At 37.2% G+C, this 27,921-nt stretch overlaps 1 protein-coding gene across 2 annotated transcripts in view; it reads left to right on the top strand.

Annotated features, from left to right (window-relative positions):
• The window catches only part of CABP1 (calcium binding protein 1), a 58,305-nt gene extending 31,411 nt beyond the window's left edge, over positions 1 to 26,894 (top strand). Inside the window, exons 1-7 of one of the 2 annotated variants that reach the window (XM_089653287.1) lie at positions 4,503 to 4,816; positions 5,636 to 5,797; positions 15,329 to 15,359; positions 21,389 to 21,532; positions 21,757 to 21,866; positions 21,962 to 22,109; positions 22,788 to 26,894. In XM_089653287.1, the coding sequence (XP_089509413.1) occupies positions 4,703 to 4,816; positions 5,636 to 5,797; positions 15,329 to 15,359; positions 21,389 to 21,532; positions 21,757 to 21,866; positions 21,962 to 22,109; positions 22,788 to 22,813 (735 nt within the window). In that variant the 5' untranslated portion in view covers positions 4,503 to 4,702 and the 3' untranslated portion in view covers positions 22,814 to 26,894. Of the gene's footprint in view, positions 1 to 4,502; positions 4,817 to 5,635; positions 5,798 to 15,328; positions 15,360 to 21,388; positions 21,533 to 21,756; positions 21,867 to 21,961; positions 22,110 to 22,787 lie in introns of those variants that run through there. The other variant, XM_089653286.1, reaches the window with a different exon arrangement.
• Positions 26,895 to 27,921: the final 1,027 nt, after the last annotated feature.

Below are 27,921 nucleotides of genomic sequence, written 5' to 3'. Positions count from 1 at the left end.
TTCATATAATCACCTCGTGTTACTAACGTGTCACCCCACTTAGTGTCCACATCTAAATGGCTGTATTAAACACCCTTACCCTATCAAAACTTGTCTCTAGCTTTCAATTTCATATACTCCAAAAACCGTGCTCCAATCCGTCCTTTTCTTTCTTCAATTTTTTCCTCCAAAAAAACCCAATAATGTTTATAGTGTAGTATGTCATGATAAAAGGGATTTACTTTAATAAAGTTATGCTTACAATAAAACAAATGAAAAAAAACTTTTTTTACTCCTCCTTAATAGGGAACATGAATCCTCTGAAAAATGTCAATCAGTGAATGAAAAACCTCAATCAAGATGGTCGCTTCACAACTTCAGGTTTTTAAGTCTACGTCCGACGTCACTTCCTTGACGCGTTTCGTCACTTCCGACTTCTTCACAAAGGGTCTTTTTGAAAGACCCACACCACAGAGCTGCTCGCACACTGTTCTGACACTAGCCAGTTTCTAGCAAACACATACCTGAAGTCTATATTTTAAATGTAATAATTGGTAATACAGGAATGGAAAGACGATGGGGGAGTATGAGATTGTGGTTTTGAAGTGTTTGACATTTCTTTAAACCTGGGGCACGGTGAAAAAAAAAACTTGCAGACTATACTAAAACTGTTGTGCCACTAACCAATTTGTATGAATAGCACCAAAAAAAGAGACCTGAAAATGGGGACTTTGGAGGCACAACATAGCATTAAAAACATGATTTATTTTGTATCAAAATCCAATGTATTAAACAACATTCTATTTTACATCAACAGTACTTTAGCATGTAGAAAACGAAAAGTTTACAATATCAAGGAACAGCAAATCTCTTCCCATGTGATCAAAATTCTTTGTAAACTTTAGGCTCATTCTTATCGGCTTGGGCTCAATGCGTTTCATGGACTTAATCCACTCCTTCAGGAGCCATCACCATATAGACATTTGACTACTAATATAAGAACAAATACAAACAATCAAAAAACATATTTTTTCTCATTCTGACAAAATAGAGCATCATATTGAAGGTGCACCAAAGAGGGGGAGGGAACAAAAGGAGGAAAAGGGCAGAACCCCCTGGAAGCCCAATGGGGGAAAAAAGAAAGGGATACAAGCCACATAATATACACATAAATCAAGACCACTGAATGAAAAATTACCTCCAAAAATAAGTGGCTTCAAATATGCTGAGTGAATGGTATAGAGACCCTCTAATCTTGAACTTTTATCGGCCTCTCTTCGTATACTTCTCATACCGCAAAAAATGTCCTCCTAAATGGTAAATATATCATTTAAAGCCAACCATTATTCTATTCGTATACTTCTCATACCGCAAAAAATGTCCTCCTAAATGGTAAATATATCATTTAAAGCCAACCATTATATTAATGGAGTATGGGGGGCTGGGCAACATAGAAAATGTATCCAACACCCACCTCTACACCTGTATCCACTTCATGGAAAAATGTAGTAATGAAGTATGAATAGCTTTTAGATCTGTTGTGACTGCTACTTTCTCCAGTCAATTTAGGCCTATTACGGCTTGATGAAAAATTAGTTGCATCCAAAACTATCAAAAATACTTTTTTCAAGTTGTAGTGAATCTGATTGGAGCACTGCTGTTGTGTTTAAGCCAAACAAAATGTAAAATGTAAAGAATCTATTACACCTGCAAAATATGTGATGCCACAATATGGTGTTGCTGACGCTGTCTGTGACAATCGTACTGTTCTAGAACACCACAGAAAACTTCAAGGCATCCCAAGCATATCATTTAAAGGATTTGTGTTTGTTCTTGTCACCTTTGAAGTTGCTTAAAGAAAAGGACCCTACTATACAGTATTGTTTTTTACTTTTTTTTTTTTAATTTTGCATTGGTGCATGCCCCTTATGCCAATGCTCAGCTCCCTCTGCCTTTTTTGACAATCGGTTGTCTATTAGCCTTGAAAGTGGCCAGTGTGGATTTTCAATCCCCCCCACACACACAGACTTCAACTGGGCGCAGGCTTAAGTTCACAATTTTTGGATTGTACTTTGAGATTGACAAACACCGTGTGAACCGTAAGAGCTGTGAAAATGTGGAGTAGATTCCCTCAAGAGTTGGTTCTGGCCAGCTCAGTGGATTGCTTTAAAAAAGGCCTGGATTCTTTCTTGGATACACGGAATATAACTGGATACTAAGATTTATAGGTAAAGTTGATCCAGGGAATATCTGATTGCCTCTCGGGGGATAAGGAAGGAATTTTTTCCCCTGCTGGAGCAAATTGGATCGTGCTTTGCTGGGTTTTTTTCCTTTCTCTGGATCAACTGTGGGTGTAGGATTATAACTTTTCTTTTTTTTTTTTAATGGTTGAACTGGATGGACTTTTGTCTTTTTTCAGCCAGACTAACTATGTAACTGAACCTAGACACATTCGCTCATCCCTATCTATCAATACAGTACGATGAGTGGAATGTCACTCAAGGACAGGGAGTGTATAACTTTTACCTATATATTTCCTTGATGGAAGGCTATAGCAACAAAGTTTAATGTGAAGGCTCATTTATTATCTCATCTTATCATAGTTTTGCCTAAAGTGGAGAAGGAAGAGAACCTCTGTTTTTTAACGATTTGTCCCCACAGAATACAAAAACACCAATAAGGCCGCTTTCACGCATTGTGGACCATTCGTTTCATCAGGTCAGTTAAACATTTTCAAAGAAAAAACAGATGGAGTTTTCATCAGTTATTCATCAGTTTTTAAATCAGTTTTTTACATCGATTATCAATGCAAAAAAGGATCGTTTGTCCATTTACATTATTATTATTATTATACAGGATTTATATAGTGCCAACAGTTTGCTCAGCGCTTTACAATATAACGGGAGACAATACAGCAACAATACAGTTCAATACAAGAGGGTTAGGAGGGCCCTGCTCCTTGGAGCTTACAATCTAAGAGATTTACATCCATTTTTCGTGCTTTCTTTTTTTTTTACGGAACAAAAATAGGGCATTGATCTATTGCAAAAAACAGATGTTGATTGATGCAGATCCGCATCCGTTTTTCCATAGAGATACATTGATTCCCGTTTTTCATCCATCAACGGATGGATGAAAAACAAACAGTCTGCACATGTGAAAGGGGCCTAAAACTCTTACAGAAATTCTAGCCCTACCTCACTCTGGTAAACAAGGAAAAATGTTTTTTTCTATTGAAGAGATTTTCTTTCACTTGCTGCTTAAGACTGTTATTGGCACATGAAGTGAAGGAAATCATACAAAACAAGGGGGACCAACAACAAAGCTGCAGACAGCAAAAATAATCTTGAAAGACAATTTGAACATTTTCCTATTTTCAAAAACAAAAGAAATTTTTTTGTCAGGACGAATACTACTAACAATCATATTATTTTTTATTTTGCGAGTGATGTAGACAGAAGGTGTCCTTTTTTATGTAGTGTAGTCTGGAGACAAGATTTGTTTAGTTGGATAATCATTGTAGCATATGTAGCTCACCACCCTGGCCATCATAGCATTTCACTCTAATATCCTTGACTTACATAATATCAGCAAATACTCATTGTGGATCTTCCATTTCATTTAGAAGATATATTAAATGGAAATGTGTTCACAACCTTCTTGTCTTTTTTATCATGTACACAGTTATATTTCTTTTGGGATACAGGTCAAAATAGGAGTTCATAGTTTATCAGAAGTAGCCTATTTATGTCACTGTGTAATTAGCATAATGGTAGACTTTGGATTGCTTTTTTGTAGAAAGGTCGCATTGTGATACAGTGAGTTGTAGAAATTCACCACCATTAGTAGTAATATAAATAATAATAAATGTGAGCTAAATAAACCAGAGCCAGCTATTAATGGCATCTTGGATCAATGCTTACCATTTCTTGTATACTATATCGGCCATTGACCTAGAAAACGCGATCATTGTGTACCTCTGTTTTGAGTGAGAGGTTGTTTTTCAATTCAATCTCCAGCGCTGACATCCTTTTCTCATCTTTCCCAGCGCAGGCAGACCTATAATTGCTTTTTTTTATATAGAACTACGTGTGATCCAGCAGGCAGCCTTATCTTGTATTGCATCCTCTTTTCTTCCAGGAGTTGTGATTGCAGACACTATGCAGCAAGTCCTCGCATATGTTCGACTTGGATATGTAGTGCTTTTATAGTCATGAGCGGGACATGCTCAGTCTGATTCTTTTATGCCAGGCATAATGCTACATTGTCCTTTCTTTGACATGCCTCTTTGGTCTACATTGTGGCTGTTGGCGAGCAAGCATCCTTAAACAAGCAGCCAAAGGGAAGCCAAAGCTTGTTAACCATTTCATGGCATCGCTGCCCACTGACAACAATATAGTTGACAAAAAACCATGATTCCACCCAAATCCCAAAATCAGAATATTCCTGGCGCTGTTCTGAGTCGACGTCAGTGTCATGAATCCTGTGTACGCCTCCAGCTGATCTGTCCCACATCATGTCATTGAAAAGCTGTAAGGCTCATGGGGGAAGGGGACCAGCTCCAAATTAGCCGGATTCTCTGAGCTCATCAGGGAATAGTTTCTGCTGCAGTTTATCTGCTGTAATCAGAGGCTCTATCAGAGAAACAATCTGCGGCTCAAAGGGTCTAATCTGTGGGACGCCGCTGACTGCCCCCCAGGCTCAGAGGCGCTCACTGTGCGGGATGCCTCGCTGGCTGCTGCCCTCTCTATCTTTCTTCCCTCGGGAAAGCTCATCCTCTGTTCTGGGTGGCATGGGGAATTGTGTCAAGTCTCCTCTTCGAAACCTCTCTCAGAAGGTACGTGTCCCCATAGCGTAGCACCTATAGTGAATGATGAGATGGGGTTGATGGCTTGAACAGAAACACAGGTAGCTATAACATAAATCCTCTTTGGGAGGATAATTTTGCTTAAATTTTATGTTTAAAGACCCTTTCCTATGTTAATCTGAATGAGTCCTATTTAATTCTCCAAAGGACCGATGACAAGTGTAGGTCCCTCTGCTGAGTCTGTTTTACACTTGCAGAATTTCTCTCGACTCTTCTCTCAGCCATAGCGTACATATAGCCATAGATTTTGCTCTGTGTCTGGATATTATTTGGATGGTCTATAAAACTGTTTGGTTTTATTCCCATTTATTTTTAAGTCTGTGATGATATCCTAAATTTGTTATATGACCCATGAACCTGGTTGTGCATTCCCAAAGGAGGCACACAAACAGCAAGGAGAATGATGTCTTATAAAGGCGTGGGAATGAAAGGTCCGACAGTACTAGACTAAAACAGTTCCTTATATAGAGAGGAGATACACGGGAGGAGGGAAAAAGAGATGGCAAGGGAAAGAGAATCTGGAAAATGTTCCTTTACCAATTACTAGGTACACAGAGATAGATAGGATAAAAAGAGAGATAGTGTTTTTGAGAAGCTAGAAAAGTAATATGAAAAGGGTCTAACCTTAGGGAGGATTTGAGGTTCAAGACTGAAAATAAATAAGATCTGAGAGGTTGCAAGCCTCTTAGTGACCCATAGGTCACATACATAGGAGTAGCAGGACAGGTGAAATCCCTTTTTTAATACCGATCCTACAGTTTCCTTTGGTAACACTCTGTATGTTATAAGATGCACCAGGAGGAGCGAAGCTGTCTCAGATCGGCGCAGTCTGGGGAAGAGGGTGCTCAGGGGCCTCTAATGCTTTTGGCACAAAACTGCGCAGTGATGCACAACCTGCTGGGCCCGGCCTGTATATTTCTCCGAAAAGGATTCGCTGAGAATCGACAGCCTGTACGTGAGTTCTGTCCCTTCCGTCTCCTCCATTAATGTGTGACCAGAGCCATCCTATACATTTTGAATGTTATCGTAAACCATGTGACCCATCACCCATTTTCATTGTGTCCCTTATGGCAGGTTGTAGAAAATGTTTCTTATTGCTGAATGCATTCTTTGTATAGTGTTGTGGTTTAAGGGTATTCTAAACAGAAGTAATAATCATTTCTACCTTACAGAACTCCACTAGGCAAACGTGAGACTAAATGCTGGTACCTGCCTTAATATACATCACTCTTTATAACACCCTGTTGGCATTGACCTGTGTTTGGAAGTCCTGGAGGGACCTGCATTTTCACACTGCAAAGTTTTGATGATTTTTCACGTTAGAGGAACAGAGGAAAATGACATACATATTTATGTAGTTCTCTTTCTAATTTATTTGGGTGATCATATTAATGAGTTATGTTGCAGAGAAATTAAAAATGCGCATATGGCAGTTTCTATCTGCTTTACATGTCCCCAGTGCCATATTTGTCATGACATTAATAAATACGTATTCAAAAAATGGTCAATAGGCTGCTTTTTAGTTTACCTAGGACTTTACACCTGCACTGTTTTATCTGATATATCATGCTGATAGATTAGTAATAGACTGGCTAGAAAGTTATTTTGGGGTGCAGCAACAATGTCTTTATGTTTCTCATTAGATAAAAGAAAAAACTTGGCTTCAGATCCTGTAAATAAACTCAGACATTCTTTTTCTGGATAATTAAAAAATAGTATAAGGCTCCATGTACACTGCAGCTGATAAACTCACGTTCAGGAGCTTTTCTGCATTATTTTCAGCAGCCCCTGAACTCTCCCTAATGTTTTTCTATGTGTCCATGTACACATCGTCGTTTACAGTTGTTTACAGGCAGTTGAGTTTCCAGTTGTTTTTTTGAACACACCAAACTTGCATTCAGGAGTAGATTTTATCAGTGTTTCAAACGTCAAACACTTGAAAACGCGGCTAACCGCGTTTATAAGCGTTTGGAAATTTTTTTTTAACTCTTCCATTTCCAGATGCTGTCCAGAGCCTTTTTTCATCATGAAAAATGCATGCAAAGCGTTTTCCCAGTGCTCAAATGGACCTGGTACACCATACTTTGAGGTTTCACATGAAAGAAAATATGTTAGACACTGCTGCAATAATTTCTGCACAGAAATGAGCTGGAACACATCCAAACACCACTAAAAAAAAAAGACAACTAATCTTAACAAATACTGCTCTCTCTGCTTCTGCTCTCTCTATTTCTCTCAAAATGTCTGAAATAGTTAATTTTTTACTGTTTTTCAGTGCATTCTGGGCATTTTAGAAGGTCTCCTCATGTTATCTTTAAAAAACGCTTCTAAACGCAAATGCGCATAAACACAGTATGCAAATGCAGCGAAACAGACATTTTTTAACCTACGTTTTCCAGCAGTCAGTTTCCATCGTTCAGAAGTGTTTTCCAAACGTCCCGTGTACATGGAGCCTAAACATAAGATGTGCTACACCAGTTGTACTCTATGATTCCATCTACAACTAAACTGCTTGCTTGAATCATTGTCATTCATGTCCCTAGCTAAATGTGGTTGTCGTCAGGATGTTACTGCTTTAGGGAATAATGCTGCTGAACCACCAGAGGTTTTTGTTTCTAATAAGAAAGTCCAGTTCTATCACTACACATGTTGACATTGCTGCATATAGGATATCCAAATGAGCACCATCTCTACTATGACATAGGGAGGGATGCATGTCTTTCAGTGATTCTGATGTGTGAACGTTTGCAATTTTGTGTACTGCCATACAGGTTAATACACAAGTGAAAACTTTCCTAAAACTAGCATTGCCGTAACAGCTGGCTGCAACTGTTGAATATGAAATATCATTATGCAATATACAGTAGGTATTTACCTGCAATTCTGAAACATTTAATTTCTCAGTCTTGAACATAATGCATTGATAAAAAATATATGTAAAAACAATATACATGCCCTTTAAAAGACCATGGGGTTGATTTACTAAAGGCAAATAGACTGTGCACTTCGCAAAGTGCAGTTGCACTCTACAAGAGCAATTGCTCCAGTGCTTAGTAAATGAGCAGAAGCTCTGTTGACTTCCATCATCCAATCATGATGCTGTTTTTTTATGTTCCTTGCACCTGATTGGGTATACTTTGCAAAGAGAAACTTTACCTCATTTACTAAGCTCTGGAATAACTGCAATTGCACTCTACAATTGCACTTTGCAAAGTGCACAGTCTATCTGCCTTTAGTAAATCAACCCCCTAGTGTGCAAATAAATGGTCACCTACAACTCCCTGCTTTAAAGATCTGCTGCTACAAAATTTCTCCATCCAGTTCCTCTTTTTACTGTTCCCACTACTATGTCAGAGCACTCTTCTTGGAAATCAGCCAAGGCCAACATATACTTTCTACAGAAAAATGGAAACCACATTAAGAAATTTACAAAGAAATTGAATACTGGTTCTTTATATTGTAGCCATGTAGCCAAGTATAACTGTACACACTAGGTCCCTAATTACGCCATAAAATTTAAACTCATTTTTTCGTTAGAGTTCATATTAAGCAAGGCACAGCCAAAACTTTTATTCGTCTGTAAAGAAAGTCCACATATCTTTCTCCATGAAAGTAGTCACTTAGGAATTCATTTAAAAAGCAGTGGTATGGTCTTGCTGTCTTACTGTACATTTATAAATGTACATAGCCCTCTGCTGGCTTTGAGAATGCTATTAAAATGAAGAGAACCCACTCACATCTAACCAGAGAGAACTCCATAGAACCATATGCTCCACACCACAGCCTGCATTTTAAAGCTCATTCATAAAATGCATGTGTGGAGCCTGTGGTAGAATAAACTCATGGAGCATTACAGAACGAGCATATCAGTATTTACTTTCTATTATAAATGGGCCCCATAGTGGCTTTGCTAATACTTACTTGTAATGGAAGGAATCTATGTAAACACTTTTTATTTGCACTAAATAAATTACTTTTAGGACTCCACTCACATCCCCATGTCCATGCAGTACCGATTCACTACAATTTAGTCAACTTAGTATGAAGATGCTAAAGTACAGTATGTTGTATGCTGTTTCAAGTGCACAGTTATGACTGCAGTCTCATGAATAAACAATATATTCAGCAGCAACTTGCAAATAGCAGTATAACAGGTAAGGCACAGAAAAATAAAGGTTGACTAATATTTCGTCTAGATTCAATGCACTGACAAAATATAATAAAGCTGTTATGTAACCCCTTTTTTGCAGTATGTAGACAGACACAAGTATGTAACTTTAATCTAAAAATCACTGAAATTCTAAGCTGTATTTTGCTATACAGATAAAAATGCAGGTCAAGAACAGCTTACAATTGCTAAAATCAGATTTGCCAATCTTTTTTTTTTTCTTTTTACTTATAATTCTCTCCTTGTTGGTATTTGTCAGACACAACAGGCATACTGGTGATGTATCTCCATAGTAAGAAGGCTGTAAACTTAGGGACCCTAGATAGTAATACCAGCCTGTATGCCCTTTTAGAAGCCAACTTTTGGCAGGCATTTGACTTTCCCATGGTACAAGTGCCCCACAAAGCAAAGAAGTAAAGGGGAGGAGTGTTATTTATAAATTATTTGCTACTGAGTTGCTAAAAAAAACAAGAGAAAGTGAATATTGTGCAACAGTGCTGCTCTAGGAGAAAAAATAATGTGTAAACCACTTAAAAAATACTAAATTGAAACCTCAGAGTGCCAAAACTCAGAATAAAAATCTAAAAAAAATCCCTAAACAAATACCTTGATTATGAATACCCCTAGGTTGAAAAATAGAATTATCAACACCACTTTGCTATTTCCAAAAACAAAATAGCTATTAAGCATAAACAGGTGCTATAGTACCATATAATCAATAAAATGTGAAACAAATGACAGCCACAAAACAAACTAAATGTGAAAAAAACCCCACAATTAATAGTTTGCATTCTTATGGAAAATCTGTATTCCTTCAACCCATGCATTCATTCTGCCATGCATTCCTCCCAACTTTCTAAGATGGGAAGATGGGAAAGAGAGACACCTATTAGCAAAATGTAGGCAAAGGACACTGCCCTGTCACAGCCCCATTAAATGGAGAATTGATACACAAACAAATGACTGGTTAAAGCCACAAGTGATTTTTTTACTACTGTTCCTCTATACCAGTGTTTCTCAACTCCAGTCCTCATGGACCCCCAACAGGTCATGTTTTCAGGATTTCCATTATTTTGCACAGGTGATTTGATCAGTTTCACTGCCTTAGTAATTACCACAGCTGTTTCATCTGAGGGAAATCCTGAAAACATGACCTGTTGGGGGTCCATGAGGACTGGAGTTGAGAAACACTGCTCAATACTGACTTTTGAAATTTACATATGCAACAATATAGAAATTGGATGAAAAGTTTAGCACTCTAAAACACTTTTTGATACTGCATTTTTATACAGGTATATACATCTGAAAAAATGAGGAGGAAAGTGGGACAGAGGGTCTTTGTCCCAAAAGAAGGGACAGTCCTTCCAAATAAATAACAATTGGGAGTTATGCATGTACATGGCTATGAACTCCATGCTCAGATCCACCCAGTGTGCGCAAAATCACTCACCAGAACAAATTGACCTTTGAGTTAACAAAAGGTCTAATAGCACCTGTGTTAAGGAAACTCCATCAGCTACAGCGACTCCTCCGCAGTCTTTTAGGTAGTAAGCTCAGCTAAAAAAACAAAACAGGAATGTCACATAGTGTAGTATAAAGAGAAAAACACTTAACAGGTTTATAGTTACACTCATTCACACATCAACCTGCACCAGTGTATAAAGGATAAATGTAATCAGACATTGAATGAGCAAACACCAGTCTCAACCCATGTCTTCCACTGCTCTGACCCAGTGTGCATTCACCTGGCCACTCCTGAAATGTTTCATCATTATGACTTTGTCAAGGGCTCATATCATATATTTTATGCAATATATGGCTGCACATAAGGGTATTTGTTATGAAAATGTTTTTTTTTTACAAATGCAGAGTGCTCTGTTGTTTCATAGGAATTTTTTACATAGCCAAACTTCCCTTTAAGGGTCACTGATGGTACCACACTCTGGAAGCACCCAGCCTTTATGTGTTGTGCCTGGGATGGTATCAGTAATTACCGAAAAAAATCAAAAGACAGTTTAAAAAAAATGTCAAATTGGCAAGAGGCTTAAAAAGTTACTAGCATTCAGAAATTCTTGGGGCTCATGGTGTGTGTAGAGAAGAATTCAGCTTTTCCACAGGAAAGTGTACAACTCCAAAAAGCATAACCCACCTTTCAAGAGATGGACGCCCAGTGTCACATCCCAGCCAACAATACCAAATCCAGAAGGGGCAAACCTCCAAATATTAAGGGACTTTTGAGGTGCTGTGCTAGACAATAACCCATATAGAAGAAAAATATATTTGAAATATATTTTAAAAATATTCTTCCCAAATATATTGCCATATATTTGAAATACTACAATTTTGGCCATATTCAATATACATATATATATATATATATATATATATAATTATGTTGAAATGCGCTTTTATTACAAATTTTTAGATTGAATATAATATAGAAATTCATTTATTAAAGTCCATTAAATGTGGACTGACTACTCCACCAGGTAGTCAACAAATGATTAAAACCTAGCCAACTGTTCATATAATTGAGCTTGCCGATTACATGTCCCGCTATTAGTGCCGACACGTTTCAAAGTCTACATCTGCTTCTTCAAAGGCTTTGCAGGGATTGTCTACAGAAACATATACATAGCTTAACAGTACAGTGAAAAAAAAAAAAAATATATATATATATATATATTTACAAATATTACAATTATTAATACAAAATTCATTAATGTGTTTTGAAAGTCTTAAAACAATTTTCAATTAAAATAATGGAGTTGCTATTGGTTCAAAGAAACAGTATACACGGATGTCTGCTGCCCCTGAAGGAGACCTCACATCACATGCCCATTGGTCCACTCCCACACCTAAGGGAAGGAGGACGAGACCAGGCCAAACACTGGGCCACACAGATTAGAAGAAGGAATGAAGACTACCAAAAATAGTCTTCATTCCTTCTTCTGCTCTGTGTGGCCCACAGCTTCCATTTTTTTATTGCCAAAGCTTGAAGTGATACTAAAGTTTCTTTTTTTTAAAAAATAAAATAACAGACATGTTATACTTATCTGCTCTGTGGAGTAGTTTTGCACAGAGTTGTCTCAATCCTCTTCTTTTTGGGTCCCCCTCCGGCGCTCCTGGCTCCTCCCCCTCGAGCAGTGCCCCCAGAGAAAGCTGCTTGTCCCGGGGGCACCGCTGCATGCTTGCTCCATAAGACACATAAAGCTGCCGCTTGGCTCTGCACCCCCCCCACTCTCTTCTCATTGGCTCACTAGCTGTGATTGACAGCAGCAGGAGCCTTCTGTGTGCAGCGGCCTCCCAGGCCCCCAATCCTTATTTGAGTCCCCTCCGATGGTTTTTTACCTTCATGCATTCTATGCATGAAGGCATAGAATGCATGAAGGTAAAAAAACCATAAGCCTTTAGAACGACTTTAATTGAACAAACTGAAGTAAGAAGCTGATTGGCTACCATGCAGAGCTTCACCAGATTCTGACTGCCACGGTTTTAGTAAATCTACCCGAAGTGTAAAAGTGTGATGTTGATTACATATATATTTAAAATGCCTTCTATATTAAAGTTGAATTCCTTGCAGAAGAAATCTTGTATTGCAAGTGGATTTCCTATCATGGCACATTTAGGACCTCTTCTTTCCAACAACTCACTTTTTTCCCATTGTAGGACACAACCCCAACCCCCCCTCACTGTATGCCCTGCACTACAGAGCAGGGTGTGATTCTGCAGCACACACTTCTGGCAATACCCACAGCAATGGTCGTGACAAAGACTAGCTGCCAGGCAGAGGTGCTAACCACTTAGCCACTGGGTTTATGTAAGAATTCAGTCTTAAGGGTCCTTTCACACGGTTGTTCAGTTTTTTCTTCTTCAGTTCAGTCACGTTTTTTTCAAAGAAAAAACTGATGAGTTTATATCTGTTTTTTCATCCATTTACATCAGTTTTTTCATCTCTTTACATTGGTTTACATCCGGTTTTCATCCATCCAGATCCGTTTACATCCGTTTTTCATCCAATTATGTCCGTTTTCATCCAATTACATCCATTTTTGGTCCGATTACATCCGTTGACATCCGTTTTTTAGTGAAGAAAAATAGGGTTTTCTTTTGTTCAAAAAAAAACGGATGTTAACGGATGCGAACATTAATGGATGTAAAAAGATGTTCTTCCGTTTACATCCACAAGTCCATAGAAATACATGGGGGTCCATTTTTAATCCATAAATGGACAGATTAAAAACGGAGATACGGAACACCCATGTGAAAGGAACCTAAAGCTGAACTAGAGTTCGCAATGATTACCTCCACTTCAACGTCCCTCTGGCGTTTTTTTCTACCTTGTTCCAGGTGCTGGGCTGCAGATGTTTTCATTAGCATGCGTGGGATGACGTCACTCCTGGGCATGTTCAGGAGATCAGTCATTCTGGCACATAGGATCTGTGCCGGAATGTACACTGTACATTCCAAATAATACTGTGGGCAGAGGTGTAGGCTCATTTCATTGGTAAAGAGCCTGTCTGCTCACAGTTTTTGTAAATGAGACTTTAGTTCCTCTTTAATTTGTTATAGGTCTACAGGCTCCTCTATGAAAGATTTATGTTTACCACGGTTATTTACCTTGTATGTTGGAAGTAGAGTCTTGGAATTAAAGCCAGAGGTGGGAGGCCTCCTGTGCTGTGACCTTGGCTTCCTGTCAAAAGTCTGAACTTATGCTGATAGCATGCACTTTCTCCCAGCTCCTAACCATAGCAGTATTAAAGAGTTACTAAACCTAGGACCCTGCATTCACTATATCTGGTCTCCCACAGTACACAGAGCAAGGAAGTACAATTATTTTAGTAAATATAAACTGCTAAATACCTTTTCTCATCTGCAGCATATAACAGTCTTGTGGCTTCTATCAGTGTTCCGCCAAGCACTGGTTAATCTTGTAGGAGGAGTTTCCATTTTGTTCAAGGAGCCTGCATAACCCCTGACCTCTGTCTGGGCAGTGCTGATTGGCCCTGTGCTGATCACATGCACTCTCCCAAGGAAAAAAAACCTCTCTAGCAGGAGCGGACTGACAACTCATGGGGCCCCCAAGTAATAGGGAATCATGGGGCCCCTGAGTCCTTGCCCAAACTAAAAAAAGCCTATGAAAAAGGTACCAAGGGCATCTCATGGGGCCCCCTACTGACCCCGGACCCTCAGGCAGTCCCTGAGTTTCCAAATGGTCAGTCCGCCCCTGCTCTCTAGCAATACACACCAAACTGAGCATGTGCAGAGTGTCTATACACTTATGTTTTATCAGTAGATAAGAGGGGGGACACTGGAAGAAGGGGAGGATCATAGAAGTCAGGATCAAACAGCATTTTTACACAATGCAGATGATTATCCCCTTAGGTTCCACAGTGAGTATAACAAGCATGCTTTACTGCATATACAGACTGATTTTACCATTGTGTGTTTAGTAACACTTTAAGCGCAGAGCCTTATAATTGTTTACATTCATCAACTATTGTTATGTAATGATGATAAGCGCACTCATGTGACAGCATATGTTAATGGAATGAGATCAGGCAGTTGGGAGAAATAAATATTTCACATTTAGGCCTGTACCTTTGTGATCATTTAAGATGGAATGTTCAGAATTTTCCATGAGACCAATTGTGGCTGGGTCTCTTTAATTGGCTATGGCACTGTATGTGGGTATCAGCTGTATAACAAGCCTCAGTCCAACTGCCATCTGTGTGGAGCCTTTTATGTCTGCAATGGAACAGATCAATGTCTGAGTTTAGGTATTTTATAAGGAAAAACGTGTTCCCCTGGAAAAAAAAAAAAGTCAGCATTTTAGCATTCAGCGTGGAGTTCAGTGATCTTAATAAACTCAGCCGGAGGCTTTGTGCATTCACGTGGCTTGTGAACTTCAGTGTGAATCCTAGCGTCCTTACAATTTACTGTAGGGCTTACATTATTCCATGTATAATATGAACATTTTTAAATAATGCATTTGTTGACGTCATATTTATATTGAATGTGATTGCTTTTCTATGCTTTTATGTTGGAAAAGCTATGCATGCATAGATAATTACTCTTTTTTTTATTGCAAACTTAATGAAGTGACAAGTTAGTACAAAGTACAACCTACATCTGATTAAAATCAAGGAAAACATACAATGCTCAGCAATCACAGACCTTTCCCTTGTACCCCACAGACTTTTGTGCATGATTATTGTACAGATTATTGTAGTTCAGCCATTTAATCCTGTTCATTCACCAACTGCAATGCTCTCTTCTTTCTCTAATCTGTGTTTCAATATGTTCTGTTATAGGACAGAGAGCTGCGCCCAGAGGAAATAGAAGGTAAACAACACTTGTGTGCAAAGACAAAACAATGTCATATAGTAGACGGTATAATATTCTTCATGGTCTATGAATTCAGGAGGATGAATGGTATAATGTATCTTTTCAGAAATCCTTGATAATATGTGTACACCGCAGTAAACCCTGATATGCACATGTACAATTTGTGACGCGTTTTGATGGGCAGTGATTGCATGGCAGGAGGGAAGGAATGTGGTCCTATGGAGGTTGTTTACATATATGCCATGAAGCCGCACAGTGTTTTGAGAACGGTTTGCAAAAGGGTCCTGTGTGAGTTTTGGAGGATGCGTTCCCAAATTACAGCTCATAGAATATAATGCAAATCATTGCTGAAACAGATCATTGTTCTAGAGGAAATGCTATTCTAAGGCGTTTTTGCATAGCAAGAGAGAGAGAGGGTGACTGTCCATAAATCGCATGAAAAAGCATTGGCATTCAAGATAAATTGCTACCCTAAATTGAGCGATTTGGGAACACGTATGTCTGAACCTAAGCTAATGCTGAAGAATTCCTGAAACTAAAAGGGATACTTTCCTCATTATTACTTCCTAGGCATATTTTCCTAGCAGGAGATATTGACTACCATTGATCACTGTGTAAAAAACAGACCCCCCCCCACCCCAACACACCCACATGGAAGAAAAACATATTTTAAATATATTTAAAACATATTCTTCCCAAATATATTGACATATATTTGAAATGCTACAATTTTGGCCATATTCAATATATTTGGGCATATTCAATATTTTGGGCAGCACAGTGGCTAAATGGTTAGCACTTCCGCCTGGCAGCACTCGGGTCGTTGGTTCGAACCCCAACCACAAAACCACCTGCCTGGAGTTTGCATGTTCTCCCTGTGCCTGCGTGGGTTTCCTCTGGATACTCCACTTTCCTCCCACACTCCAAAGACATGCTGGTAGGTGAATTGATTCCTGTCCAAATTGGCCCTAGTATATGTATGTATGAATGTAAGTTAGGGACCTTAGATTGTACACCCCTTGAGGGTTAGGGACTGATGTGAATGTACAATATATATGTAAAGCGCTGCGTAAAATTGACAGCGCTATATAAGTACCTGGAATAAATATATATATATATATATATATATATGGCTATATTCAATATATTTCAAGAAATATATACACACACACAAACACTGCATGTTGAAATGCATTTTTATTACAAAATATATGAAAAATATTTTTAAAGATACATTTCAAATATATTGTATGTTTTTTAAAACTATATAAATCTAAATTTTTGGAATGCATTTACAAACATATGTTAAAATTAATTTTTTATATGTTAAAAAAATTTGAAGAATATATTTAAAAAAATCTACATTTTTGGAATGCAGTTACAAATATATGTAAAAATATATATTTTTAAAAATATATTTTTTGTAAATAAATTCTTCAGATTTTTTTAACATATAAAAAATGTATTTTAAATTCTATTTTTACATATATTTGTAAATGCATTCCATAAATGTAGATTTGTACTTTTAAAGATTGAAAAATATTTTTAACCATACATTTCAAATATACTGTATGTCTTTAAAAATATAAATCTACATTTTTGGAATGCATTTACAAATATATGTAAAAATATATGTTAAAATGACTATTTTATATGTTAAAAAAAATCTGAAGAATATATTTAAAAATATATATTTTTAAAAATATATATATTTTAAATATATTCTTCCGATTTTTTTTAAAATATAAAAAATTCATTTTAACATATATTTTTACATATATTTGTAACTGCATTCCAAAAATGTAGATTTGTATTTTTAAAGACATACAGTATATTTGAAATGTATTTTTAAAAATATTTTTCATATATTTTGTAATAAAAACATATTTCAACATGCAGTGTGTGTGTGTGTGTGTGTGTGTATGTGTGTGTATACATATATATATATGTGTGTGTGTGTGTATGTGTATGTATATATATATATATATATATATATATATATATAATTTGGAAAGAATATTTTTGAAGAAGCAGATGTAGACTTCTGATGTAGTCTACATGTAGTCTACATGTAGAAACGCGTCGGCACTAATAGCGGGACATGTAATCGTCAAGCTCAATTATATGAATAGTTGGCTATGTTTTACTCATTTGTTGACTACCTGGTGGAGTAGTCAGTCCACATTTAATGGACTTTAATAAATGAATTTGTATATTATATTCAATCTAAAAATGTATTATATTATATTCAATCTAAAAATTTGTACTAAAAACGCATTTCAACATGATTTTATTTTTTTATTTATTTTGAAATATATTGAATATGGCCAAAATTGTAGAATTTCAAATATATGGCAATATATTTGGGAAGATTATTTTTAAAATATACTTCAAATATGTTTTTCTTCCATATGGGTACACACACCTAACCTGTCTTTGTTTGTCTGACCTCCATAGGGTGAGCTAACCTGTAACCACAGCTTCCCATTTTGTCTCTGTTTATTGCTAGTGGTAGCTTGTTAGTGAACTAATGCTGGGCTGACCATACATGGTGCAATAAAAGCAAACTATATAAACAATCATTATCACATACAAACATATTGGTAAATCTATTCATTTCTGTAAGGTCCTAGCAGGTCTCGTTTTAGCTGGAGGGGGGGGGGGGGGGGGACATCTGGATCGTTCCTATTATCTGTTAATCTGACTCCTCTGACTCATCCCACATGGAAGAAAAATATATTTCAAATATATTTGAAAGATATTCTTCCCAAATATATTGACATATATTTGAAATGCTACAATTTTGGCCATTTTCAAAATATTTAAAAAAAAAAATTAAAAAATGTATTTATATATATATATATATATATATATATATATATATATATATACTGCATGTTGAAGTGCATTTTTTATATATTACAAAATATATGAAATATATTTTTTAAAATATTTTTTTTCAATATATTCTTCAGATTGTTTTTAACATATAAAAAAAAATCTTTTTAACATATATTTTCACATATATTTGTAAATTCCAAAAATGTGGATTTGTATTTTTAAAGACATACAGTATATTTTAAATAGATTTTTAAAAATATTTTTCATATATTTTGTATTAAAAACGCATTTCAACATGCAGTGTGTGTGTATATATATATATATGTGTGTGTGTATGTATATATACATACACAGTGAAGGAAATAAGTATTTGATCCCCTGCTGATTTTGAATGTTTGCCCACTCACAAAGGAATGGTCAGTCTAAAAATCGAATGGTAGGTGTAATGTAACACTGAGAGACAGAATAGGAACAAAAAATTCAAAAGAAATGCATGTCTAACAAATTATGCACTGATTTGCATTTTCATGAGGGAAATAAGTATTTGATCCCCTATCATTCATCAGTATTTCTGGCTACCAGGTGTCTTTCACACAGGTAACAAGCTGAGATTAGAAGCAGTCTCTTAAAGGGAGTGCCGCTAATCTCATTTTCTTACCGGTATGAAAGACACCTGTCCACAGGAGCAATCAAACAATCAGATTCCAAACTCTCCACCATGGCAAAGACCAAAGAGCTGTCCAAGGATGTCAGGGACAAGATCGTAGACCTACACAAGGCTGGACTGGGCTACCAAACTGTCGCCAAGAAGCTTGGTGAGAAGGTGACAACAGCTGGTGCAATCATTCGCAAATGGAACAAACAAAAAACAACTGTCAGTCTCCCTAGGTCTGGTGCACCATGCAAGATCTCACCTCGTGGAGTGTCAATGATGATGAGAACAGTGAGGAATCATCCCAGAACTACACATGAGGATCTTGTCAATGATCTCCAGGCAGCTGGGACCACAGTCACCAAGAAAACAATTGGTAACACACTACGCCGACAAGGACTGAAATCTTGCAGTGCCCGCAAGGTCCTTCTGCTCAAGAAAGCACATGTCCAGGCCCGGCTGAAGTTTGCCACTGAACATCTGAATGATGCAGAGGAGGACTGGTTGAAAGTGTTGTGGTCAAATGAGACCAAAATCGAGCTCTTTGGTATCAACTCAACTCACTGTGTTTGGAGGAGGAATGTTGCCTATGACCCCAAGAACATCATCCCAACTGTCAAACATGGTGGTGGAAACATTCTGCTTTGGGGGTGTTTTTCTGCTAATGGGACAGGACAACTGCACCGCATCAAAGGGACGATGGACGGGGCAATGTACTGTCAAATCTTCGGTGAGAACCTTCTTCCCTCAAACCAGGGCATTGGAAATGGGTCGTGGATGGGTGTTCCAGCATGACCATGCCCCAAAACACACTGCCAAAGCAACAAAGGAGTGGCCTAACCAGTCTCCAGACATTAATCCGATTGAAAATCTGTGGAGGGAGCTAAAAGTTTGAGTTGCCAAACATCAGCCACCAAACCTTAAAGACTTGGAGAGGATCAGCCAAGAGGAGTGGGCCAAAATCCCTCCTGAGATGTGTGCAAACCTGGTGGCCAACTACAGGAAACGTCTGATCTCAGTACTTGGTGGCAAATCCCTTGTTGGCAATCACAAAGTCATGTTTTGTGAAGGGGATCAAATACTTTTTTCCCTCATGAACATGCAAATCAGTGCATAATTTGTTAGACGTGCATTTCTTTTGAATTTTTTGTTGCTATTCTGTCTTTCAGACCAAAAAATGGACTGGACAAAATTATTGGCACCCTCAATATTTGGTAGCACACCCCTTGGAAAAAATAACTGAAATTAATTGCTTCCTGTAACCAACAATTAGTTTCTTACACCTCTCTATTGGAATTTTGGAGCACTCTTTCCCCAACTGCTCCAGGTCTCTCAGATTGGAAGGGTTCCTTTTCCCAACTACTGGTTTGAGATCTCTCCACAGGTGCTCTATGGAATTGAGATCTGGACTCATTGTTGGCCAGTTCAGTACTCTCCAATGCTTTGACTTAAACCATTTCTGGGGGTTTTTGATGTGTGCCAATATTATTGGCCATGACTGTATATGTCTTTGTACATTGCTTCATATAACTTTTTTACTGATTGCCCCACGATTGCTGTGCAGCCATATTAATAATTGTCCAGGAAGAACTTACAGTACCCTTTAGCTAAACTTGAAAATGACACAATATTACCTTATGTGTGCTACATCCATTTATCTAATTGAAAAGAAAATTGTGGCAGGTCCTGGCAATGCTGTAGTTATTCAAAGGTGAAGAGGACACATCACCCATCTTCAGTGAGTCATCTTCCTTTCTATTCCCACAGTGCTTTGGAGCACAAGTTGGATATATTCATTTTTCATTTATATTGAATGACAAAGAAAAGCATGGTTGCCAGAGTTCTGAGAAGCTCAAATTTGTAAACAGCTTGAATTGTATGGAACACACTGTGGAAAAACTGGATGTGTACTTGCTAAATGTAAAATCATGTATTATAAATAAAACTATATTGTTTTATGTGAAGACTGTAAAGGAAAATATCTACTTATATATTATGATGAATTAAGATTTGCAGACACAGATTGGTGTTGGAGATCTAAATTATACAGGATGATGGATGGAACGGCCACCATGGACACAAATGGTACAATCCAGTTCACAGGGCCAGATAAATCCAAGTTTTTAGATCTATCCAGATCATCAGATCATGAGTACATAACATGTTTCAACTAATTCCTTGCATGACATTAATGGCAATTTTCATTATCAATTTATATATTATGATGAATTAAGATTTTCAGACACAGATTGATGTTGGAGATCTAAATTATACAGGATGATGGATGGAATGGGCACTATGGACACAAATGGTACAATCCAGTTCACAGGGCCATATGATTCCAAGTTTGTAGATCTATCCAGATCATGAGTACATGACATGTTTCAACTAATTCCTTGCATGACATTAATGGCAATTTTCATTATCAATTTCTAAATGACTATTTGGTGTCACATGTAATATATTTTGTTCTCATCTTTTGTTCGGTTTAATAAAATTCTGTATAATTTAATCATTATATTGTTGTCTACAGAGCTCAGAGAAGCCTTCAAAGAGTTTGACAAAGACAAGGATGGATTTATCAGCTGTAAGGACCTAGGGGATTGCATGAGGACCATGGGATACATGCCAACCGAGATGGAGTTAATAGAACTGTCTCAGCAAATCAATATGAACCGTGAGTCATGTCCCTCTCTCATTGTAAACTTCTACATTTACAATAGGGGTGTCTCATTATTCACTCATAGCAAACTGACCCCACATATTTATCATGACTTGGATTATGCAAAAGATTAATCAAGTATTAGAAATGTAAGCTAGGGGCTGAAAAAACAGAATGATAAATTACAAAACTGTAACCTATTTACCCTTTTTTTCCCCTATCCTTCTCAATATTTATAGTTGGAGGTCATGTTGACTTTGATGACTTTGTGGAGTTAATGGGTCCTAAGCTTCTTGCAGAGACAGCAGATATGATTGGAGTAAAAGAACTTCGAGATGCCTTCAAAGAGGTGAGGGAAGCCTCAAAAGCCCTGTTGTGTAAACCTATCTTTCTTTTTTACAGTTATTATTATCAAATGTGTTATTATCTTGCAAATCTTTTTAGTTTGATACAAATGGAGATGGAGAAATCAGTACAAGTGAACTACGGGAGGCAATGAAAAAGCTTCTGGGACAACAAGTTGGTCACAGAGACATTGAGGATATCATACGTGATGTTGATTTAAATGGGGATGGACAAGTGGATTTTGAAGGTTAGTAAGAACTACTGTTCTAGACTTAGACTACATTTCCTAATAAAATATTCTAATTTTAAATGTCTTGGTGAATAATGACCAGTGGTATGTTTACCAAAAGGAAAAAAATGAAAGGATCTCATCCGAAAGAATCTCATTCAGGTTTGGGGATATACACAAATCTAATTAACATTAAGATGATGAGGCTGAATAATTTATATTTAAATCTTTTTATTGTTTTTAAAAAAGAAAGTACAAACATGAGGAATATAAATGTCAGCATGCGTAGTAGTGCAACATTAAGATTAATTTGTTCCACTTCAATGTGTGAGGCTGTATAAATTAGCAAAAGCAGTGCAACAAATAATGTTTATCCCTCCAATCTCTAACATTGCTGTGGTAACTTGGGGTTTATTTACTAAAGCTGGAGAGTCCAAAATCAGACTCCCTTCTGCATAGAAACCAATCAGCTTCTAACCTCAGCTTGTTCAATGAAGCTTTGGCAATGAAACCTGGAAGCTGATTGGTTTCTATGCAGAAGGGAGTCTGATTTTGGACTCTCCAGCTTTAGTAAATAAACCCCATGGTGTCTAGTTGCCATCTGTCTTTCTTTACAGCCACAAATTTGGGGGCTAAAAAGAACAATAATGTACTGTATGTATTTACTTTTTTTATAATTTCTTTTTTTTTTTACAGAGTTTGTCCGTATGATGTCCCGCTGACCTGTGAATTAATGCCCATGTTTCCCATTTGACTGCGCCACTTTGGCGAAGCTGTGCCTCAATCGCTCCACTAATATCTGGACTTGAAAGGGCAGTGCCCACATCAGCCATAATGTCCCTATCTTGGAGGCACCATGTTCATGCCATGTCAGTATTCTTGTTGTGGAATACAGCACAGGCCATTCTTCCTGCTGATCCCGCTGCTCTGACTCATAGTGTGCCATCCCACTCCCAGAAATGTGATATTCATCTTATGGGACAACCATAAGGGGCTTGCTTCTGTCACGCAGCTTGAAGAAGCCTTCAGGATGCTAGGAAGAACAAACCTGTGTGTGCATGAGACAGCTCCCATCATGTGGTTTTTTAACTCTTAGAGGATTTGTGCAATAATAGAATAGAATCTGCTTCCTGGATTTTCAACTATATTAAATAAATAGTCATAAATATCTATAATCATGATCTTGCAATGCAAGGACAGTGTAGAATACAGGTATGTACACAGAACAAAGATATGGCTTTACTGGTGTGTACTCAAGCATCTAAAGCTTTATCCTCCTAGCTGAGTCACATTTACTGGTATCTTTCTAGGATGTGATAGTAAAAAACTTCAGTTAGGAACTATACACAATAGTCTTGGCATAGAGCCACATACAAGAAAAAGTTTAGGCTGAAGGACCAAATGTAATGCACACTTCGAGACAGAGTAGTAATACTTGGTTCCTTTTTCACATTTACTGTTTGTAGTGCTTTATAAACACTTGGCATGGATACTTTAACCATAAGGACTGTTATAAACAACACTGCTTTAAGAATTGAAGGGACTCATACATACATTTTTTGCCTCAATTCCTCACTGCTCTTTTATGTCTCTGGGAGTGCTGAGAAACATCCGGTATTTCCGGAGATGGGGAACAATTGACCTCTTCTTCCTACCAGGATGCAGTGCACCACAAGGGAATGGAGAAGGTCAGTAACCTGTGTAAGCTCTGACACAAACCAAGCTATCACATGGTTTAGCACTCCCGCAGGCGAATGGAGTGGTGGGAGAGCACAGAGAAGGTTAAAGAAAGACAGTTGCAGTAAAGATTACACAACTTTCATAACCTGAAAAATATTTTCAAAAGGAATATGCATCCTGACATACTGGATTGAGAGTTAAGATTCCTTATTCACTCATAGATCCATTTTAAACTTAAAAATTACTTTAATAGTTAAAAAAAAATATTTGTGATCCCCTGTTCTGGCTTGCCTTGGGTGAAAGTCCATATATGACTGACTGGTGCCCAGGAAAGACAATGGAACCTCTGTTTCAAGGGCCATGAGCTAATCTTTTAAAATATACGTGTAGCCAAACATTTTTAGTTTTGGATAGTTTTGGGTAGAGTGGATGTGTATTGCTGTTTTTATCCTGGTTAGGTAAAGTCACCTTTATTTACCCCTATTTGTCCTGGTGACCGCCATCGCCAACACAGAAAGTGGTGGGAAATCCAAAGCTTTAGAACTGTGACCAGAACAAGATGCAAAGGTAAATCTGCCATTAGGGACATCTTTTTGGTAAAAACTGTCGAAGAGGGGATAAACTTAAAATAACTCCAGTGCTACCTCAAAAATCAATCAAACGTGTGCTGTTAGCACCTAGTGTTCCCACATATAATGAAACCTAAAATAGTGAATGGTGTTGTGCTACCACAATTTACATATGACTAATACTGTGTCATTATATTTTTTCTATCTATATACCTTTGCCACCATAAGTAAAATAAAGAAAAATAAATAAATAAAATATAAGTGTATACATAATCAATAAAATCCTTATCAAACACTTGTTCAGTCTCTGTGCTATCTCACGTTAACACCATGTAATTATTATTTGTGCCAAGCATTAATGTTTATACAGTGCATGCACATAAGTTCTTTGTATAACTGACTGAGAATACCAGAAACCAGTGAAATTCCAATACTGTGACAAGTAACATCCATATGTACCATCTCAGTGCTCTCACCTCACTTATACGACCCTCATAGAATGCAAGGTCATATAACGCATGTGATGCATTCACCAGGTTCTTCTGTACACTTGGATACTCATCTGGGCACTTGTGTTGTATTCACCAGGACCTCGTGTTACGTTAGGTGCCCACTTTTGCACTTATGCTGTAATCCATTGAACTTCAGTGTGGGTCCCTTTTAAAGATATCAAACACTGGTGCAGCCATGCTGTATCACTCTATCAGAACCATGTTGAGAGATATAAAGCCTCCAATGATGTAGTAATTAAAACAAAATAGTTTATTGTAAAAAAAAAAACACTCCCTGCTTAAAACCCAATAGCATGTCATAACCCAATAGCATGTCATAACATGCATAGAAATACCGCCAGTGGTTAAAAAAAGTAATTTCTGGTCCACATCGCCCAGGCTCTGCCCTATGCATTATATCTTGGGTCACATGATTTCATTAGGGGAGTTAACGAGATAACACAGAAACTCAACACGTGTTTAATAAGGATTTTATTGATCATGTATACACATGTATTTTATTTTGCTTATGTTGGCACAGGTATATAGGTTGTTCTACTTTAATGGCACAGTATTAGTCATATGAAAAGTGTGGTAGAGCAGCACCATCCACTATTTTAGGTTTGTCCAAGAGGGGACCTTGTATTTTGTAGACATTTCTTCTCATTTCCTGATGTGTCTCCAGGACACGAAGAGAAATCTCCCCAATAGGGCACAGGCAGCAACAAAAAAACTGACGGGTTTTAACCCTTCTCCTCTATCCTTAATTTAAAAAAAAAACAGTTTTGGCTGAACATACAGTTTCGGGACCATTTATAAAAATCATTGATGGATAGATGTCACAAGCATTCTCCCAGCCATCACAAACTCTGACTTTGTGTCTAATATGATCAGCTCCATCTAGTGATCAGATTACAGTATTTTCCTGATTGAGATATTTTAGGAAAAATACCATATTATGGCCAATAGATGGCGCTAACATTTCTAAGAAATCAACGTACTTGGAAAGATAATGTCAGAATTTATGATGGCTGGACATTCTTGCTTGTGACATTCATCCAACTTTTCTTTTTTTTAAAATAAATATACCCCTTTATGTTGGGTCAGAAAAATGATAGAAAATCTTGGTAAGAATGATATAACTGTCAAAGTTACCAACAGGTTCTTTGGACATTTACCTAGGTATTCCTGAGAATCTGCAGTTATCAGATAAATATATCTTCTAATCAGCAACAGAAAATGAAATATTAAATTCATACAAGTTTATTAAAATAGGCTAATGTATTGTTTGGCAGAGCCATCAAAGCAAGAAAACTTTTTTTCATGTTTATGTCAATTATTTTTTTAAGTAACAAAAAATGTGGATTATTGTGCATTTACTTTCATGTATGATCCTAATTGCACTGTGGTTCCTGGCTGGCTAACTGAAACCAAGCACCAAGTAGCAATGAGCAAAAGTAAAGGTGTTTTCGCTTTAGCGAGCGTGGGATTGAAATAATATTTCTAAGAACATCTTTTGACATCACAATGTGAGTTCTTTTAGTGAGTTCTTTTAATACCATTACCCCTCTAGGTCCCCATGACCCTGACAAATCAAATCAGCTTCACATCTTTCAGTAGCCTACAACATTATAAGTGTATCTTGTCTTATAAAATCGGACAGCACAGGAAACTTACCTTGAGGCTTAAACTGGCCATTCAAGTTACCAGCAAATCCACCATGGTCCTCAGGACAGATTGGATCCCTCCAGCTAGAGTGAGACTAGGAAGCATGCAAACATTTTATCCTTGTGTCTCTAAGCCACACTACTCAACATATTTCTATATTCAGTGATAGAATGTGCATGTTACATATTATATATGTCATAGTGAGCACCTATACCTAGATTTCCTGGATGCTCCTTGATATTTCCTTCATACAATCCTAGTACTTTGGATGCTGTGTGCATTGATTTATGTGTTTTGTTCTTATACAATGCAGAATTATTACCTGAATATTCGAATGGTCTCTTTTTCATAGACTCAAACAGTGCCAACTGCATCAATACAGCATTATCATTTTATGTGTACTGTGTCTTTATAAATAATTAACTTTGTACTTGATGAATAATGTGATTACGTTGCTGCAACATGAAAAAAATATTCACACATGCACCATGAAGAATCACAGAAAATGAACTTCTTCCCAAAGGAGTGTGTGCAATGATTCACTATAACTAAATATTCCGCAGCTCTCATCAATCATGACAATGACAAATACAGTGTATCCCATATGGCTGAGTTTGGAAGCTCTAGGGATCAGCAATGTCTAGTCTCCTTATGCTGGGAGTATTTACTTAGTAAATACTTGATGGTTCATGTAGGGGATGATGGTTTTAACATGATTCATGAACGTATGATGTGCCAGTTATTGTACATAAACAAATTTTCAGTGTTTTATGTTAAGCAGTCCCTGCTTCCTACACACCTATTATTACTAGCAACAAAAATTCACAGTTTTCTTCCATAAATGCAACCTGGTATCTCATCTCTGCCAACTGTGTAATGATTTTCTATGAACATTACAGTATATGAAATGTTTAACTTTTTTGATCAAGTATGTTGTATGTCACAGCAGAATGGGACCCCCATTTTTTACACTGTTGGCAAAGGCTTTAAACAGTATACATGTATGTAAACCCTTAAGGGGATAATTAATTATATGAAAAAAACATGTTGGCAAAGCATTTATGCATTTGTGAGCTATTTTAGTGAAACTTAAGTTGATATCATTAAGTCCAAAAGTCACATTTAACAGAGCCGCCGTACAAATAATTTTGCTGTGTTGAATGACCTGGTCTCCTTTTCATATCCATTTATTTTTATGTACTGCCACTTGCTTTGACCACGGTAATAAGAACTGGGAATGTTGTGCTGGCCACAAATAGCTTGGATATACATATTACATTAGCCTGGAGAAAAACACATCTATATTATACCTGGCTTCCTGGGAATCATATGTGTTAGGGATGGGCTTTCTTTATTACGCCAAGCTACTTGCAAATGGCCTGCATCATAGATGGTCTTTCTACATTTTATCTGGCCTCTTTG

The sequence above is a fragment of the Staurois parvus genome, unplaced genomic scaffold, assembly GCF_062004578.1.
Source record: "Staurois parvus isolate SC_StPar_1 unplaced genomic scaffold, SC_StPar_1.0 ptg000704l, whole genome shotgun sequence".
In the NCBI taxonomy this organism is placed as follows: Eukaryota; Metazoa; Chordata; class Amphibia; order Anura; family Ranidae; genus Staurois; species Staurois parvus.
The sequence above is the reverse complement of the archived record's forward strand: the minus strand, read 5'-3'. Positions and strand labels throughout refer to the sequence as shown.